This window comes from Otolemur garnettii, unplaced genomic scaffold (assembly GCF_000181295.1).
Source record: "Otolemur garnettii isolate 467f Iridium unplaced genomic scaffold, OtoGar3 scaffold00004, whole genome shotgun sequence".
Lineage (NCBI taxonomy): Eukaryota > Metazoa > Chordata > Mammalia > Primates > Galagidae > Otolemur > Otolemur garnettii.
Genome location: NW_003852399.1, coordinates 15,970,022 through 15,991,508, shown reverse-complemented (window position 1 = coordinate 15,991,508; position 21,487 = coordinate 15,970,022). Strand labels below are relative to the sequence as shown.

At 33.6% G+C, this 21,487-nt stretch overlaps 1 protein-coding gene across 2 annotated transcripts in view; it reads right to left on the bottom strand.

Moving 5' to 3' along the window:
• The window catches only part of CSMD3 (CUB and Sushi multiple domains 3), a 1,080,374-nt gene that overhangs the window by 368,741 nt on the left and 690,146 nt on the right, over positions 1-21,487 (bottom strand). For both annotated transcript variants that reach the window (XM_003782396.2, XM_003782397.2), the window contains 3 exons: positions 15,105-15,292; positions 10,851-11,039; positions 769-885 (listed from right to left, as the gene is read on the bottom strand). In XM_003782396.2, coding sequence (XP_003782444.1) covers positions 769-885; positions 10,851-11,039; positions 15,105-15,292 — 494 coding nt within the window. The remainder of the gene's footprint in view (positions 1-768; positions 886-10,850; positions 11,040-15,104; positions 15,293-21,487) is intronic.

Below are 21,487 nucleotides of genomic sequence, written 5' to 3'. Positions count from 1 at the left end.
ATAGCTTGAGGCTCTGTCTCAAAAAAAAAAAAAAAAAAAAAAAAAAATTGTTCCATGGATATTTATTTTTCAGGTAAATAATTTGAATTCATTTTAGTCCTGATATATTAGAATGGGCGATTTACCCTCGGTATGTTGTTACTTTGATCAACCACATTGTTAAATTTACTAGTTTGGTTGTATAGCATGAATGATCCATAGATAGTTATATTTATTTATTAGTAAAAGGACACTCATAAATATTTACCATGTGCACTGTGCAACTTTACACTTCAGTTTAATTATGTAAGACCCGTATTAAGCTCTGTACTAGAGAATATGAAACAGGTAGTTAAAGAATGGTTATAAATTTATATAGGAAATAAATTACGGTAAGTAAGCATCTGTATATATAAACCTGTATTTCTTGCTTTACAATTTGCTCAGCACTTAAAAGCATCTTCACATTACCCTTTGAATTTTTGAAAACAACTTCTATGCCAGAGATCAAAGTCATCTTGAATGAGGTTTTGCTGCCATGAAAATTTCAAATAACATTAGTTTATTGTATTGAAAAGAAATAAATATATCACCCTTCTGGTAAAAACATAAGTTCATTGTAATATTATAGAAAAGTACACGCATATAATTAGCTGAAGTTACTCAAATTAAATTTGTTTTAGCAAATTTTACTACTGATGTTTTTGCTCATGAAAGGGAGGATGAAATAAAAATAGACGCAATGAAAATCAGAAGATTGTCCGATTATTGTTGCATGAGGCAAATTACCTTTTCCATGGGTTACATCAACAGTCCATGTACAATTCAGAGAATTTGGATAAAATTCTGGGTAACCAGGTGATAAGATTGTTCCACTAGGCCCTCTCACATCTCCTCCACATAATGCTGAAAATACAAAGAAATATAGTCATGTGATCAGTCACAGTTAGAGAGGCAGGGGCTGAACAAAATCTCTTCTCTTCTCTCTTGAAACAGAATGAGTCCCATTATCTCAGCCTAAGCTACTTTCTGGTAAAAACAGGTATGTGTAAAGACCTCTTCCAATATGGGGAAATCACTTCATCCATTGCAACACTAGAGAAGAGAAAGATACTTAATAGCATCTGAGAATTACCACGGGTTCCAAGGGAACAGAGCTCAACTTTCCATGTTTGAATTTGAAGTGCGTACTTACATATTTCTAATTATGAGCAACATTTGCATAAGTTGGTGGTAAATTAAACATGAGTAATTAATTGTTTAGCGGTCCCTCTTATTAAGCACTAAGAAAACAAATTGCTAATTATGTAAAATTGTTTCTTATAGATTCCTAAAGGGATATGTGTCATTCTTCACAGAATTCCTTTCAAAATAGTGAAGTAAATAGTGAAAGACGTGAAGGCTGTTTCTGTACTTCTGCTTTTCTCTAGGAAATTTCATGAGAAAATGGATTTCTTTCAAGGATTTACAGATGTTTTAAGTAAATATCCCAAGATAACAAAAATAAGTAATTTTTTTTACTGAAGGATCTGAATTAAGAACATTAAAATGTGAATCAATATTCATTTCTTTGAGAACAAAGGATAGCTTACTATGTCTTCTACCATGTTCAACCAGCATCCGTGGTAATGGCATGCCAGACAATAGTATCAATATTAAAGATTAAAAAAGAGAAATGTATACTCCTATCCTAGTAAGAATTTTTATTCCAGTGGAAACAGAGGGTTTCTATTCCACGTGGAAGGGTCACCTCTTTGTGAAGGAAAGTCAGATTGTGAATGTTTTTCTACTTTGATTCTTGTTCAATTTTCAGGGGACATTAGAAAAGTGAGTTTGGGCCTTGTTTTTTTCCATGATTTTTTTTCAAGTAGCAATGCTGAGTATGAAAAAAGGTGAGGCAATCTGGCTGCTGTTTTACCTTACCTGACTACGAATAGTTGTCTGCAGTTCATAATTGTATTTAAGCATGCAAGCTTGTATTTATACATTTTATACAGAATTTAAAACCACTCCTCCTTTTGTTACTTTTTTTATTCTAAGCTCATGCATGACTAGTACCTCTCTTGAAGTGGTCTTCTAAGGCATCTTCATGAGACCAAGAAGAACTCGTGCTTCCAAATACACTTTTTAAAAATCATTACAATAATATGCATGATTTGGTAAACTAGCCTCCTACATAGAGCTAGTAGTCTTTCATTGGTAATCATTGTTACTGAATTTTTTAATTTTCCTCCAAAGTTTCAAATAGCCACATTGCATTTTTATGATCAATGTAGGAGCTAGCTGAAGCATACCTACTATACGTCACTAATAATGTTGCTAAATTTACCTACTTTTCCTTTTCTTAGAATTAATTTTGTTTCTTGCCAGAGATTGCTTTTTTTAAAAAAAAATTAAATCATAGCTGTGTACATTAATACTACCATGGGGGTACAGTATGTTGTTTCTATACACAGTCTGAAATACTTTCATCCAACTGGTTAACATAGCTTTCATGTCATTTTCTTAGTCATTGTGTTCAGACATTTATATTCTACATTTAGAAAGGCTCACGTGTTATTTTATTATTTTTATCATATACTCATTTATTCCTAATATACAGTTTATTTTCCATTTTGAAAGTCACACAAAACACCAATTATATAATGAGATACAAATTTGTTGAGTGACATGTGATGAGTGAAAATGCTCGACTAAATTAAAACCAAGAATTTCTACTTGAAAGGACTATATTTCATAAAGCTCCAGTAAAACTTCTCAGTGAAAAGAAAAATGAAAATTGAGAAAGTTAAATTTGTGCAAAAATGTAAAAATGTAATAAAAAGAGAGATGCAAACCTTTTAGTAAGTACCTCAGTAGGTACTCTCATGCCTGCATGTATGTGTGCACGTGTGTGGGGGGAGTAGAGAGAAAGCTCCTTCATAAGATAGTAGTCCTTTAAATAAAGCTACTTTATCAAATGTCCCACTTTTTGAACTTAGAGAAGTTCTGGGGAGTTTTTGGTCTGTAAGCTGCACCAATATAGCTATACAGAAGGCAGGAAGGAAGGGGCATTCTGCAGGTAAATGAGCAAAGTTAGGTAACACAAGCACACTGAAAACTCAAGAGGAATGGTCAACAAGTAATAGATCAGTAATGGACATTCACATGACCTTGACTATCATCAGATGGCAAAACATAGAATACATGACACAGTGGAGATTGTGTTCCTTGAAAATAATTAGTACCGGATGGAGACCTTGAAGGCAATTGATGTAAAGAAGAAATTTCATAGAAAATAGTGGGGAATGGGTGTAATTTGAGTGTCTTTCTTTTGAAAGATGAAACTAAAAATATTAAAACATAAAAACTTAATTTTACAACTAGTTAAATGGGAGAGAACTGCAACTATTCATTAATTCTTAGCAACAACAATATTAACCACTCGTATTGGACTTACAGTATTACTATTCTGCATATTATTTATATTAACTCAACTCCCACAACAGTCCTATGAGAAAAATGATGTAATTATTCACAGTTCACAGATGTGAAAGCAAGTACAGTAGAGGACTCAAGTAATCTAGTTCCAGAGCCCAACATCTTAAACAGACTTTGCAATCAAGTGTTGATATTTTTCCCCGCATGAAGAGTTGTTTTTAAACAAACAAAAAAACACATTAAACAACCAGCTGTGATGTCCTCCTTTTGTATTTGACATAGTAGCGTTTCCCCCAAATGATCAGTCTATAGCAAAATCATTCAAGAACATCATTTGTTTCCTCAGAGATTCATTTCATGCTTTCATCTTTAAATCGCTTTCTTTTTAAACATTTGACACCTAGTGTATCCTTACCCTTGTCTTTGTTCTTTAAGTGATCTATCTCTTGTGTATGCTCATGTGCCAACAGCTTTGTGTGTGATTAAAATTGTTTCCACCATCATCATCAGCCTCATCATTTTCATCACCCTAATGAAATCCTTTATTTTTCTAAATGAGACTATTTTACATTGCAAATGTTTTAAATTCTATTTGTTTTATATTGTCAGCTTTTTGAGCAATTACAAGAGATTGCACGGTGACAGATGCTAATGCTAAATAGGAAGCTTGTTTGAGTTGGATTAATTTTAAAAATGGTTATTTCATTACTGAATATTCCTTCATACGGATGATGTTTGCTTATCTAAAAACTGCTCCTCCATTAGAAGGATAGGAACACGTAAGAGGAAATCTGTAGCTTATTACAGTCAATCATAACAGACCTAAAATGTTAAGATGAACAAAAGAATACATTTTAAATATGATATATATATTTTTTTATTTTCACATAGAGAATGAAATTCAAACATACTATAATAGATACAGTGGTATGGAGACAATTAGGAAAGTTTCTCTAAAAACAAATGAATTTAAAAGGGAAAGCTAATATTTAAGTCAATTCAAGAGAGCATATGGGCCATTCATATATGAAACTTAATTTGAGCAAGAATGTCTAAGCTTTCATACGAAAGCTATAACCCAATTATAGCCTAAGAATATGGGGAGAGGGGAGAGGGAGGGGATGGAAGAGGGGAGGATGGGTGGAGGGAAGGTGATCGGTGGGACCACACCTTCGGTACATCTTACAAGGGTACACATGAAATTTACTAAGTATAGAATATAAATGTCTTAACACAATAACTAAGAAAATGCCATGAAGGCATGTTAAGCAATTTGATGAAAATATTTCAGATTGTATATAAAACCAGCACATTGTACCCCATGATTGCATTAATGTACACAGCTATGATTTCTTAATTAAAAAAAAAAAAAACTAAGTGTAAATTTTAAATGTTTTACCACAAAAAATAAGTGATGTGATGGATATGTTACTCAGTTTGATTTAAGCATTCCACATTGTATATCAGATCATCACATTGCATCCCATAAATGTATAGTTATAATTTTAATTAAAAATTAAATTTTAAAAATAAAAAATAAAAAACATCAAAATAAATAAATAAAAAGGATGCTGTGGATCTGTAGTCTTATCATAATTACCTCTTCTAAAGGAATTCCAGTTTAGTCCAACAAAATTACTAATTGATCCCATGTCTTTAGGGATCAGAACACTTTTGGAACAGACATGATAGAACTATATGTTCTTACGAATGGGAAAAAGACAAACTGTATATCAAGTGATTCTCTGAAAAAACTATAGAGAACTTAGAAGTGACTAAATGTATACGTGAAACGTGTTTCCTTTATGTGGGAGCAAACAACTGGCAAAGAAAATCACCATACTGACTACTCTCAAAATATGAGTGGCAGCAATTAGTCACACACACAGTGATCTTGGCTAGTGGATTTTTTTATCCTTGATTATTGCTACATATGATCGCTGCCTTTTCACATAATATTTGTTAGACTTTTGCAATAGTGAGTCTATCCAAAAACTAAAGCCTTAGATGCACAGATCTGTGAATTTGCACCTTATCCTTGGTAGGGATACACACCTGGCTAGTGATGATCTGGATGTATCAAAATAGATAATTTTTAGACCAGGATCTATCAAAACACTTTAGATATTGCAATGGAACATGGAAACAGATACCTATTGGTAATCCCATTATGGTTTTTGATTGGTTTGTTTGCGTTTTTAATCTTAATTCTTTTCCTATTTCCAAGTCTACACGTCTTAAACCCTACACCCTTCACTGAGACTGTTTATACTGTTTAGACTTTATACTTCTATGCATACTGCTTATCTTGAACTCTTGGATCCTAAACAATTCAAGTTTTCTTTTGCTATTTTAGTCTATATCAGGGATCCTCAAACTTTTTAAACAAGGGGGCAGTTCACTGTCCCTCAGACCGTTGGAGGGCTAGACTGCGGGCCCCAGGACAAGTCCTCTGCTAAGCAGGACAGGCAGTGATGGTAAAAACACTCGGCAGGTGGGATAAATGTCCTAGGGGGACTGCACGTGGCCCACGGGCCATAGTTTGAGAATGGCTGGCCTATATACTCACATCTTTTAATAACATGGAATAAATAAGGGAAACAATGAGGTTTAAGTCTACTCATTTCAATTTTGGCTACTGCTTCTAATGGCTTGGATGACACCAAATCATATAATTTCTTTTTAAAAAAATCTCAGACTATTATAAGGGTACAAATGTTTTGGTTACGTGAATTGCTTTTGAACAGTTTGAGTCAAAGTCATAAGGGTGCCCATCACCTGGATGGTGTGTGTGGGACCAGTCAGGTGTGACTTTACCCTTCCTCCTCTGCCTTGCCCTGCCCTTCCTGACACCTGCTTGCTTTCTGTTGAATTTTCCTACCCAATCTGCACATTGGTGTTGATTGGTTAGTTCTAATTTAATAGTGTGCACATGTTCTATTTATTTTTCTATATGTGATACTTCGTTTAGAATAATGCTCTCTGGTTTCATCTAGGTTGTTATGAAAGGTACTATCTCATCATATTTTCTTTTTGTTGTTTGTTCTAGCTAAGTAGCACAGTACATACCAAATTTCATAACCCATGAATGTATTGATTCCACATCTTGGCAATCGTAAATTGTGCTGCAATAAATATTCAAATATAGTTTTATGGATAAAAAAAAAGGCAGTCCTGTTCATGGGTTTTGTCCACTTTTTTGTGTGATTGTTTGATTTTTTTATTGCTGGTTTGCTTAAGCTCTTCATAGATTTCTGGTTTTCAGCCTTCTGTCAGACATACAGCATGCAAATATTTTCTCCCATTCTGTAGGTTATCTACTTGCTCTATTGATTATTTCCTTGGTGTAATTTCTAATTTTTTGAATTTGTTGAGACATGTTGTATGGTCTAAGATGTGATCATTCTTGGATGATATTCTGTGTGCTGATGAGAAGAATGTAGTTTGGGGGTAGCATGTTCTATAAATGTATTCTAGGTCCATTTGTGGTGGAGCCTTTTTTAAAATTTAATTTAATTTACTTTTATTTTTGCAGTTTTTGGTTAGGGCTGGATTTGAACCTGCCACCCCCAGTATATGGGGCCAGCGCCCTATTCTTTGAGCCACAGGTGCTGCTCTGGAGCCTTATTTAAGTTCCATGTTTATTTATTTATTTTCCGCCGTGGGCTATAGAAGTCTCTAGCTGTTATGATGTTGTTGGGTTTTTTTGTTTGTTTGTTTGTTTTTTTGGCTGGGGCTGGGTTTGAATCTGCCACCTCTGGTATATGGGGCCGGCGCCCTACTCCTTTGAGCCATAGGAGCCTCTCTATGATGTTTTTTATCATCTTATTTAGGTGAAGTAGGGTTTGCCTTAAGAAACTAGGTGCACTTGTGTTAGGTGCCTCAATATTTAGAATTGTTATGCTGTCCAGTTAAATTATTCCCTTTACTTTATATAATGACCATGGTGGGCTGTCTTGTCTTATTGCTTTGAAGTCTATGGTGTCTGATATGAGAAAGGCTACACCAGTGTTCTTTTGGTTTGCATTTGCACGGAATATTGTTTTCTATCCCTTTGCCTTGAGCCTGAATGAGTCCTTGGAAATGAGATGGATTTCCCAGAGACAAAAGGTACATGGCTTGTGTTCTTTTTAAGTCTATTCAGCCAGCCTATATTTTTTGAAAGGAGAGTTCAATCCATCCAGATTTATTCATGGAATTGGTTCACCCAATAGGATGAATGGAAATCTAACTTTACTGCTTTGTTTTACCTCTTGAGCCACTGTGGTGACTGGGCTCTGAACTTTAGCATTTGGATGATTTTTCACTGGTGGGTGTACATTTTGCTGATCAGTGTATAATGCAACTCTGAGTACTTATTACAGAGCAGGTCTGATCTTGATAATTTTCTCAGCATTTGCTTGTGTGAGAAAGTCTTTATTTCTCCCTTCATCTGGGGATGATAACAACACTTATTTCATGTAGTTATTTTGAAGATTAAATGCATTAATGCAAGGTCTGACAATTTTAGTTAGTAAACTCTTCCTAGGGGAAAAAGTACCTACCTCATTGCTAAATATCACTATGGTCACCTTTGAAGTACTCTCTGCATGAAGTATGCACTGACACCAGCACCTAACCCACCATTCAAAGCAATTTGGAAGGTTTTTTCTAGACTGGCCATTGAAGCTAACAATGTACAGCACACAAAACATGCAACAACAATAACTAATGCCACTCAGCAAGACTCCACCACACAAGGACACAAAGACAGCAGGGAGACACTGATATACTAAGGTTATGAAACCTTACGGAGTTGTTTGCACATTGCTGCCAACATAAGGGCACAGTTGCAAGTTCACAGACTTAATTGCCACATCTTCATATAATGACATCTCTGATGGTCATTCGAGAAAAAGAGTTCCAAAACTGCTTTGAAGGGTGACTAGGCTCTGGTGTCAGTGCATAGCTCCCAACAGAGTACTTTGAAGGGGACCGTATTTATATTCAGCAGTGAGGTATGTACACTTAGAACTTTTTCTAGAATGATTTCACAAACTTAATTGTCAGAGCTTCATATGTGTGAAGTATCTAGAACAGTATTACCATGTGGTAAACAATCAATAAATATAAGTTATCCTTATTGTTACCACCATAACTCAGTGTCTGGTTCACTTCTGGAATTAATTAATCAGGGGAGTTAATTAGGGGCTATAAAAACTCCACAGAGCTGATGTGTGTTTCCGTGAAGCTCTAGGCAGCCTAAGCCAATCAAGTTTACATTCTTAGAGAAGGGAAAGAAATGCAGCTAATTCATTCTACCCCCTTTTACTCAAGGAAATTTAAATTAGGCGCCACTTGTGGAGAAGTTTTGATTGGAAAAAAAGGCCTTTTCGAACCATTTTAATAGGCAATAGGATAGCTGAGTTCAGTTCAAGACAATGGAAAATTGTAACTTACTATAGCTGTTTTATACACGGTTCAGACATTTAAAATATGAATATAATTCATTTTTTTCATGTCCAGTACATTGTCCCTTATCCAGTTGTACTGAGGATGAAAGGGGAACACACAAAACAGAACAGATCACAATGGAGGTTCTGAGTAATACAATGTGATCTTTCAAAAAAGATGCACTGTAAGAATGCTAGATGGTGACAGAACAGGGAAGGGATATATTCCCCATGGTTAAGGATTGTAATCGGTAATTGGATCTTTATCTCTAATCAATAAAATAATTAAATATTTTTGACATAAATTATAAAATAGCATTAGTGGGAAAGATGAAAGTTGGATTGAAAATGTCAGAAATTAAATGTAAAGTTGATAGCAGTTTCTCTTGTTAGAGATGAGGGCCTGTGATGCTTCTGGGAAAACTAGATGAACCCACTTTTATTATTAATATAAGCTAAGCTGTGAGTTTACTTGGGCATTATATTTTATCTTCCTTTTTCTTCTGATAATATTGCCTCTATATCTTTCTTTAATAGTCAATGCTCCTTATTTATGCCTATCCTGTATCTTTATCAGGATCTGGAAAAGATAATACCTTTATACCACTATCGGGTGTCTCAACCTTAGGGATGGGTGGACACGTGATTCTGATCAGATTAATTGTAGTTGGCCCTCTTCCTTTACTATAGTAAGTGTTCAAGTATGGACTGATCAGAAATCTTTCTTGGAATTTTTCTAATAGGAACAGCAAGGAAGAGCCCTCATTCTTCTTTGATCCTGAAGATATAATGCTATAGACTTCCATCTTCCTGAAGTGTATATTCTACACTCATTTTCCACATGAAAAAAGCCTGGCAATAATTGAAGAAAATTGTGCAAATACACAGAAAAAAGTCTAGGTGGAAGACAGAGATCCTTGAAAAAGGTTTTAATTCATGCTTATAATTAGCAACAAGAATTAGGCCACCTTTGTCTTTTCTAAGATTTGGGTAGTTCAACATTCGTGCGTGTGTTTTTTAAAATCGGTTAGAGTTGGGTTTCTGTCACTTACAATCACAAGAATGCTGACTATTACAAATGGTATTGTACTCAACACAAGGGAGATGTGTTGATGATTTGTTTAAACCTTGTTATGAGAACAAATTGACCTAAAGCTGTTCCTAAAAAATGATGGCACTGGCAGTCCCTGAAAGTTTAGTCACAAAATAACAAATGTGATCTTTCTCCTTATAAAAAGAATAAGTATAGAAGTTAGAAATAGTCCTGTAAATATAAATTGAAGCCTGCATTAAATAATGCAGAGATTTACATTGAGTGTGCTGTTTTCACAAAGCAAATAGAAAGCACTTCCTCATATTATGGTAGCAAATTTCTTTGACTGTATTTTCACATGTGCTTTCTGAAAAATGAAGCTCCTCTAACTTATTTTCATTAAAAAAAAAAAAAAGGAAGCAGCAAGAAACACTGGTGTACTCTGTATTATAAGTAGGAACATGCCACCCAAAGGAATTTTGGGTAAACTGCCGTGGTGCTGTGTAATTATAATTTGGAGCAGTAGGCCGGGCTTCCATTTGGGCCAGTAGTACTTGTGGTGTTTTATGGCAGGAAGGAAGTGCTGCATGACTCCAGTGCATTCATCTGACACCAATTTGGTAATTTCAATGCCATTTTTGTCAAATGAACTTAAAATGATCATAGGCACATTATATATATATATATATATATATATATATATATACACACACGCATGTATACACGCATATGTACAGGAGATGTATGTATATATACGTATGCAAACACACAAAAGCATGTGTCGTGTCTTTTTGGCACAGGCCAAGTTTGGCTGATTACTAATATTCTTTATTATTGGCTTAATAATATAAAATTGCTAAAATTCAATATAACCTTCTAGAAATACAAAAGATATATAATTATGTAAAACCTCACATTTTATAAATACAATACTGATTTTTTTTATTTATAAATTGGCATACTTAGCATTTTGAATGAATTCTTACCATCACAGGTTGGGAGTGGGTGACTCCACCAGTGGTTTTTTTCACATAAAAGAGGTTCTTCATGGCTCAACCTGTACCCTGGATCACAACTAAATGAAACAGTAGATCCGATGGAGAAATCATGACCATAGCGACGGCCATGTACTGGTATGCCAGGATCTAGGCAAGAGTACGTGTTCACCGTAACACCTGGGAAGCAAGGGGAATAAAACAAAAGTAAGTTGGATAGGATTCAAATTTGCTGAAAACAATTCCTATTTCTTCAGATAATAGTGAGTGATGATTTTTAACAATAAGGAAACTCATAGCTTTACTTTTAAAAAACAGCAATTTGTTTAAGAAATTTGTTTTGTCATTTCCTATTAGTAAGGATCAAATTCAGGTCATTTAGTTGTACAAGAAGTTGATGACATGTATAATTATCCACCAAACTTTGTGTTGTTATAAATTTATATACATACATATGTAGGCACATAACAAATCATAGCAGTAATTAACGTTTCTTGAACTTACTATATTCTGGAAACAGTTCTAAATATTATATAAAAATCTCCTCATTTAATCACCAAAAGAATAAAGAGGCATTTTGCAATATATGAAAATATGAACATCAAAATCTTTCCAATCAAAATAGAAGAGCAAAAGTTTTCTCTTGGCCACCCATTTGGGTTTTCAATAGTCTGTCGTGTAGCTTGGTATCCTCCAATGATAATTTTTGCAATTTATAATCCATAGCTGAGATAGTACCTTGATAATATTTTTGTTTAATAAGACATGATTTCTCAACCATGGCACTGTTACTGTTTTGAACTAGATAATTCTTTGTTGTGGGGTATCCTGTATAATGGAGTATGTTTACATCTCTGGCCTCTGCCTGCTAGATGCTAATAGTACTACTCCACTCATGATAATCAAAAATGCCTCTATATATTGAAGCATTTGTTCCCTGAGTGCAACAATGTCTCCAGTTGAGAATCACTGGCTTAAGGTATAAGAAATGATTATCTTATTCTTCATAATTTGAAATATAAACGGAATAACTATTGCTCCTATGTTCCAAAAACGTAATAATCTGCATTTTCGAAATTATATAATTATATCAATCACATAAGAAAATATTTATTTATATTAGTTACTCAATTTAAATATAAAGCTAAACAAAATATTATAAAATAGAAGTTTAATTTAAAGAGATAAATTGTATATTGTTAACTGTATTCATTTTATTTAAATGCTATTTTTTTCTAATGAGAAATTAAAATATGCCTGAGATAATTTTATCTTCAACACAACTATTTTTATCTATAGGATTTCTCTTCTCAGTGTAATAATTATTCTCTTGCTGCATTTTACAATAAAGCTTAGGAAATATACTTCCAGGCCATAGCTTGAAATAATGGGAAGTTAAAATAATTGAGCGATATTGTAGGTAAGAAGATTAAAAAGCAAAAAGCAATAAGTACATATTGATCATAATTTTAAAACCCTATGAGTCCACTGACCACTAAAGAGCTATTCCCAAAAGATGATTTAAAGAAATATTTTCCTGAGGGCAAAGAGGTTATAGTAGGCTTGAAAATAAAAAGAAATAACACCTACAATTGGGTTTGTTTACCAAAACCATATTTCATGCAAAAGCACACAGCAATGCATTTCATGATAAAACTGTACATAAATGAATCTGTATATTTTTGAACATACTAACATTATATGCAATATAGCTGTGCTTATATAAATATGAAAAATGTTTATAAATAACCTTGTTTCTATGTAAATATCAGCATCAAAATATTCCTAAAAAGAAGTATTTTATTCTTCAAAAAACTATAAGCTTTTAATAGGGATTATTATTAACTGATTCCAATATTCTGAATTACAGCTTGTTTTAATACAGTCTCTGATGGGTTATGTAAATCATATTTGAATATATGTGTACACATTTTTTCAAATTAATATAATTTCCATCTTTTATACAAAATAACAAAATTGCATATTTTAAATGGAAATTGTGTGCAATTTGTGTGAGTAAAATTTAAAAGAATAATTGAATTTGTGAAATGCTAAAAGAAGAATATGTCATTAATTATATTTTAGACTGACATGTATTACCTATTATCTATCCTTTAAAAGCCTAAAAATATAATTATTACATGAATTGATTTTTAAGCAATTATCGGATACTTCCAACATTTTCTCTTCTAATGATATTAGGTAAATATTGCTTGAAAATATATTGCATAATTTACCAATGCACATACCTTATAAACTATTAGCATTCTTATTGAGAAAAGTTTTGATTTATAATAAATAAAGCTACTAGTTTTCTCTCTTTTAAATTTATAAATTAGAGTTTATTCATAAAGTTCACTTGCAAGCCAATTGTCAGAACTCAGAACTCGTGCTTTTTGAATTTCAGATTAATATAAGGGTACAGATGATTCAGTTCCATTGTTTGTTAGGTAGAGTCCAAGTTGTAGCTGTGTCTTTCACTGGGATGGTGTCCATACACACTTTCATTTAGCCAATTAGTTCAGAGCACACCAACCTCCATCCTTCTATTCCCCACTTGAGTTTAATTGTGTGTTTTTTATTAAAAATTAATATGAGGGTACAGATTGTTAGGTTACATTGTTTTCAATTCTAAGGTAAAGTTCAAGTTCAAGTTGCTCACCCAGGAGGAGCACTGAACACCTTCACATCGTGAACCTTAGGTGAGATACTACCTATTGCTCTCGCTTCTGTCCCTTCTCTTCCCCAGCCTCTCCCCTCCTCTTTCCTATAATATATTTGTGTCTTTTCTCTAGTGTGGACCTGTATTTATTCAGCTATCTGGTTCATATTAGAATTGAGTATATTAGATACTTGCTTTTGCATTCTGTGATACTTTACTAAGCAGATATTCTCCAACTCCATCCAGGTTAATACAAAAGATGCAAAAACTCCATCTTATTTATAGCTGAATAGTACTCCATGGTACACATTTATCACAGCTTATTAATCCATTCGTGTGTTGAGGGCACTTGGGTTGATTCCACATCTTGGTGATTATGATTTGAGCTGCAGTAAACATTGTAGTGCAAAATGTCCTCGTGATAAAATGATTTTTTTTCTTCTGCGTAGATACCTAGTAATGGGTCTACTTTTAGGTCTTTGGGGACTCTCCATACTTCTTTCCAAAGAGGATGCATTAGTTTGCAATCCAATCAACAGTGAAGAAGGGTTCCCTTTATTCCACACCCTGGTCAGCATCTGCAGCCTTGGGGCTTTGTGATGTGTAGGGTTAGGTAATAGCTCAAGGTGATTTTGACTTGCATTTCTCTGATAATTGGGGACAATGAGCATTTTTTGTATGTATTTGTTTGTCATTAGTCTGTGTTCTTTAGAGAAGGCTCTGTTCATATCACTTGCCTAGTGATTGCTTATTCTCTTTTTCTTGATTAATTTGAGTTCTCTATAGGTTCTGATTATCAACCCTTTGTCAGGTTCCTAACGTGCAAATATCTTTTCTCATTCTGAAGATTGTCTGTTTGCTTTAAGTGTCATGTCTTTAGCTGTGCAGAAGCCTTTTAGCAAAATTAAATCCAATTTATTTATTTTTTTTAGCAAAATTAAATCAAATTTATTTATTTTTGTTGTTCTTGTGATTGTCAATGGAATCTTCTTCATAAAATCTTTCCCCAGGTCGATAGCATAAAGGATTCTTCCCAAAATTTCTTCTAGGATTTTTATTATTTCATGTCTTAGATTTAAATCTTTTATCCATTGTGAGTCAATTTTTGTAAGTGCTAAGAGATGTGGGTCCAGTTTAAATCTTTTACCCTAAGCAATCTACAGATTTAATGCAGTCCTTATTAAAATATCAACATCATATTTTGAAGAACTCGATAAAATAGTTCTTTATTTTGTATGGAACCAGAAAAAAATGCCACACAGCCAAGGCAATTCTTAGCAATAGAAACAAATCTGGAGGCATCACTTTACCAGACCTCAGGTTATACTCCAAGTCCACAATGATCTAAACAGCATGGACTTGGCACAAAAACAGAGACATAGATCAATGAAATATAATAGAGAATATAGAGATGAAACCAGCCACACATTGCCATCTGATCTTAGATTAAACCAAACAGAAGTATACCCTGGGGAAAAGAATCTCTATTCAGGTTCTATTCTAGTTCTCTTAATAATGCAGTGATGATACCAAATGGAGGGCAAACACAATGGGAAGATGAAAACAATCCTGTCATTACTTACTTTCATAATGAATCTTGAAACCATTATTGGAACGGCTATTGTCTGTTGTAAACAGAAGGTATATAAAATTACTGCTGCTAAATAGAAACTGAGGCACTTGTGTGCCATTGTAAGATCCAAGCAAAGGTGACAGAAGATTTGGCCCATCATGAACTTCCAGAACATCATAATTCAGCTCAGTCTGAAATCTAAAATTAAGAGACACATATAAAAACACACTCATTAGCATAGCTATATAGAAAAAATGATCGTTACATGGGTATTTAAATTATCATTTAAACAATTTTTATATTATAATTTTATTTAGCTTATCTAATACCTAAGACATCATTTAAGACTTTGTCACTTATGAATACCAAAGGTATGGTAGTCACATACCTTATTACTATGGAAAATTATCTTACTACTATGGAAAATTATCATTAAAAAGGTACATGTATATATTTGTTATTCATAAGAATTCTTTAAACGGTCTGGATTATCCTCAGTAAATAAAAGACTTGTTCAAGAACTAGACACATTTTTGGAGTCACTTTTTGTTGCTTTCCTCATATCTATGGAAAACTCCATGATTTATATTTATTTTCAATCCTGTAATCAGATTTTCATGTTAACAATATGTAAATTTTAAATTTGACATCTGCTTTCATAAATTTTTTATTCAAGCTTCTTAAATAATGTGTAATATAATACTGTTTTTTGACAAAACTATTTTTGTCTATTTAAAATTTTGTGTAGTCTATATTCGAAAACAATAGTTCCAATTAAGTACACAGTGACTAATGATGATATGTTTGATTTCATTAAATGCCCGAACATTTACGAAATACTTCATCTACATTAATTGATTTGATCCTTCCTCTAACTCCCAAGGAGTAGCTCATACCATTATAACCAGTTTGTAAGTTAGTAAACTGAGGGCTTCAGAACTCAAATAGTATTTTCTTAAATGATAGAAAAAGGCCTGAAAACCTAGTCTCCCCGCCCTTAGCCACTATACTACACTGGCTGATTTTATCATTATATCTTTGGGGGTTGTTCTGCTTTTTCCATTTTTTAAATCATACAACTATTTTATTAAGTGCAATCAACACAGTACTACTTTTAATATGTGGAACACACGTTATATATTAATAAATAGCATTTGTATTATTTTCCTGCATTTTAAAGTTATACCACATTCTGCATCTGGATCAGAGATCTTAGCTGTGGGAAAAGACTTTACATGGAATATTAAGAATTGTATTCTCTAGCTTATGGTAATCCTGCAGCTCAGGAATTCTTTTCCTTACTATCATCAAGATTTATCTATCCATCTTTCAGTTTTAGTTCAAATGTCACTAGGAAGATCTCCCCTAATCTCATACTGTAAGTTACTTCCTCTATTCTATTGCCAGGATTTACTGTGTCTTTTGCGACACAAATCACAGTAGTGCTTGCTTTTTGACAACTGTGTCCCTTAAGAGTTTAGAAGCTCTGTGAAGTCAAAGTTTTTGTCAATGTTTTATGGTAGACACTCAGTAAATATTCATAGATATATGAAAGAATCAACATATTTAAAAACCAAAAAAAAAATATTACTTTTCTCTGGGGTAGTTATCAACTTTACAAAAAAAAAGTTTAATATATTAACAACAGAACACTTTAGCATTAACTATGTATTTCACCCATTTAGAATGAATTTCCCAGTACATTTTCAGTACTTTATTTCTCTATTATCTCCAGTACCATTTAAAAAATAATTTTCAGTGGGTCACAGAGGCTAATACCTGTAATCCTAGTACTCTGGGAGGCTGAGTTGGGTAGACTGCTTGAGTTGAGGAGTTTGAGATTAGCGTGAGAAAGAGCGAGAACATGTCTTTACCAAAAATAGAAAAATGGGTGTGGTAGTGCATGCCTATAGTCCCAGCTACTTGGGAAACTGAGGCAAGAAGATTGCTGGAGGCCAAAAGTCTGAGGTTGCTGGGAGTTATAATGCCTTAGCACTCTCCCCAGAGTTACAGAGTAAGACTCTGTCTCAAAAATAAATAAAATTGAAAAAAATAAAAAATGATTTTCAGTTTGACACATCTACCAATATTTTTCAGCATATGATACAAGATTAAATCACATTATTTTCAAAACAGTGAAAACGAAACAATTAATACTCAAACTTGGTTAAATGTCCAGAACTAACTAATGGATAAAAGTTAGAAATTCTATTTCATTCTATCATATCAATTTCTGATATGATTATGAACAAGGCATATGAGTAGTTAAAATTAAGTAATAATTTAACACTAATATCAGAAGCACAACTGAAATATTTTTCAGTTTGTACCACTGTTACATCTTATTAGCAATAAACTAAGTAAATGCGCACATTTTGTAAATGTATCTTCTAATTTTGTAACTTGGAATATATTGTGTTTGTCTAAAAAGTTTTTCAATAATACAGTGTAGAAGAGGAAAGATACAGAAACACACTTAGTCCTTCAAATCAGCAATCAAGCAGTTAAGCGTTGTGAATCTGTTTTTCGGTTGCATTGTAGTAAGTCTGTAGTGAACATTGAAATTGGAGTTTCACTTTGATAGCTAGTCAGCTGACAACAGCCAAATTAAAATGCACAGACATAGCAAGGATTACTTTGAATTGAAACACAAAGAGACTTAATTCTTAATAGAATAACAACATTAACTGGTGATATAAAGAACATTGTTCAGTAGCAGTGAATCTTTAAAAAGAAAATCATCACAGATTTGCCCTAAGGAACTATAAAAATATATTATAATAACAAGTGAAATAGGATAGGCTTATGCAGTAAATTAAATTTCTTTCATTTGTCTTTTAAGAGGGAGTTGTAGAAATTTCTTACAAATTGCCCCAATCTAGTTAGTTTATGATATTAAATTTATTGTTCATGATAAGCAAATATTATGGAACCAATGGATGACATTAAAATAAAAGTAGAGCTAATCTTATTCAAGTTTTATTGTCTTTAAAAACTATTCTTGTTGTAATCGAAACCCATTCTAACCAAATTGAAATTGTCACTATTAACTTAAAAAAAAAAATTCCCGAGAATAGTGATTGTGATACACGCAATCAGGAAGTTGAGGACTGGAAAATGAATAGAGAGACAGGTTTTGGATGACAATAAAATGAATTCCTCTAACTTAGAGTTGGAAGCTGCCAGATATTGAGAAAACTTAGAAACTGTGGAAAGAGACAAAAGCAAGAATTTCTTTGCAAACCTGAGAAAGGTTTCTTAACACACCTGTATGTGTTAAGAAGCAGCTAACAGTTAAGGAAACAAGCTTTTTTGATGTTATTGCTATTTTGTTTTGCATTCCATAGGAAATCTTATTTCTGAAGATTTCATTGGCTTAAACTGCTTGAGACAAGTTCAAGGAGACATCTAATGACTAACATATTCGTACACAGCATTTTTCTTCTTCTTCTGTATATTAATACTAATAAGCTACTTACATTTGGGGATATAGAAGAAAAACTGCTATGCTACCATCTTAACTGTATTATCTGATTTAAACAATTTTCATTTTCAACCAATGTTAGTTACTCATGAATAGTGGCAGGTAAGTGATATAACTCTGTAATAAATTCTTACTTGGAACCATGTTCTACAGAAATATTTTCATAATGAAAGAAATTATTAAAGAGTTGGCAACCAGTGTCCTTATAAGAGTTTAGCTGGAAATCAGATGGGGATGTTTTTCCCCAAGAACCTAATATGCATTAGGTATCATTTCAGAAATGATATCCTGGCTATCATTTTAGAGAAAAATAAAGAACTGAGACATTATAATGTCAGTTAACAAGGAAATGGTAGACATACTTTAAGTTTGATTTCAAAGTAAATATACTTTATGTCACTAACCTAGTGGAGAAAACCCCCTTATTTTTTGCCTCAGTGAACTATCTTATTCACCCCCTTGCTACCGGTTTACTCCTAACCATGTGATTCCTAGGTAAGATATTATCTTAAAAGAGCAATTTTCTTTAGTAGTGCATAAAGTGTAGACATCCCTCAAACATAACCTCATATCCTTGAAGGGTCTTTAGAAAAGACTAAATGAGGCTCAGCACCTGTAGCACAGTGGTTACGGCACTGACCATATGCACTGAGGCTGGCAGTTCGAACCCAGCCCTGGCCAGCTAAACAATAATGACAAGTGCAACAAAAAAATAGCCAGACATTGTGGCAGATGCCTGTAGTACCAGCTACTTGGGAGGCTTAGGCAAGAAAATCACTTAAGCCCAAGAGTTTGAGGTTGCTGTGAGCTGTGAGGCCATAGCTCACAGCAACCTCAAAGTGGTGAAATAGGGAGACTCTGTCTCAACCAAAAAAAAAAAAAAAAGACTAAATGAGAGAAGATATTTAAGTAACATTTTCTTTCAAATAGCTCCAACTCAAAAAATTTACGGGCTTTTGCATATGGCTAAGAGGACTCAAGCCCCAGAAGGAAGATTTTAGTTTAGAACATTTAAGAGGATTTGGTTGGGAGTAGTGGCTCACACCTGTAATCCTAGTTAGTACTCTGTGAGGCTGAGGCAGATGGATTGTCTGAGCTCACCAGTTCAAGACTAGCTTGAGCCAGAGCGAGACCTTGTCTCTAAAAATAGCCAGGCATCATGATGGGCACCTGTAGTTCCAGCTACTTGGGAGGCTGAGGCAAGAGAATCGCTTAAGCCCAAGAGTTTGAGACCCAGGGCAACAAAGTGAGACTCTGTTTAAAAAAAAAGAAAAAAAAAATATTTATGAGGATTTGGGAACTTGATTTATTTTAGTTATTCAAAGTATGATTCAAAAGAAATATGTCAATATGGCTGTTCTCTGTTTATTCTAAAATACTGAAAATACCACTGATAAACTTTAAAAAAATTCTAACTCTGACTCTTCCAGTGTTTGGGTTAATAAATAAGGAATAGTTTTATAAATGGTTGATATCAAGGCAGTGAAGAAGCTGTGAGATGTCTGATTTACCTGAGTGGATAATTTTGGGATTAATAAATGAGGCCCAGCAGACAAGTCTTGCTGCATGATGTTCATGGAAAGAAGCCAAATTCTTTGGGCTCTGGGAGGCGCTCCTCATCTCAAGCCTGTTCTGGTTCACCTCCAAGACTGATTACTGTTACTGTTTCAAGACTGAAAATCACTTTTCCATTAGATTTTTCTCACTTCCGGCCTAATTTAAAAGTTTTGTGTCTTTAACAATCAGATAAGAGAATAAGTGGCAGAGTAAAATGTGCTATGTAAATCTATTTATAAATTTTTTTAAACTAGTGTTACATATTATAAAAATGGCTAGAGACATTTCACTAGAAAATTAAGTTTGGAAGGGCTAAGATATAGGCCATACAGTATGTGTGAATTCGCTTTAGAGATTTCTAAGGGAATTTAAAAAAGGTAAACAAGCAGAAAAGATACTCATAGTGGCCTATTGTATGGAGAATGGTAGTAGATGAACGTTAAAATTTTTGGACAGAGACAATAGTGCCTTCAAACAAAAGTCCAAATTCGATAGTCAAAGTACAGATGCTCTGAATTTTAGGTATTGCTTTGCAATCAAACTGTTTCTCAAGTAGGCAACTCTCAGTATCTGACTTTCCATGGAAAGATACCAGGTGTTTAATCTATTTATTTAATGATGATTAATGACCCTCATTAGGAAACCAGGAGATGCTTTTCAACAATAATAATACACTTTGTTGTCCATAAAGGACAAACTAATTGCTTCAGGCTTATTTAGCATTTTAAAATTGAATATAAAGAAAATATGTATTTTTTTTAATAAAGAAAATCTTATTTCAAAAGATGGCTGCAGTTTCAGTTAGCTGGAAGGTAGGGAAATAGTGAATTCTTCCTGAGAGAATACTTCTCTTTATTTAGGAAAAAAAATGAATGATCATGTTTGAAAGATGGGCAAAGTATATTCCCACCTCCCAACATCGCCCAGTAGGAAGCTCAGAGAAAGAAATGAATTGAATTGCTCTGCATACTACGGTAACAGTTATTTTGAAATACACCCTGCTATATGCGGGAGGGGGGTGAGAAGGAACGGGAAATCAGGGTTAAAGAGTCTAGATACAGAAGAGATTCAAGGCTAAGAAGGGTTTGAGATAAAAAGGGAAATGAAGAGATATAAGCAATTCTTTTCCTGATAGGGATTGTAAGGAAAAATAAGACACTGTAGGCTAAGTAAATCTTAAATTCTCACGAATTGTGCAATCACCCCCTTTGGCTGTCCCTTGTATGCTAATGTTTGTGGGAATGAAGGAAAGTGGTACTAATAAGGAGTAGAGCAATGCTGAGAGAGGGCAGCACTGCTCACAAGTGGGAAGTCTCTGGGAGCAGGATTCAAAGTCAGAAGGGAACGAAAGG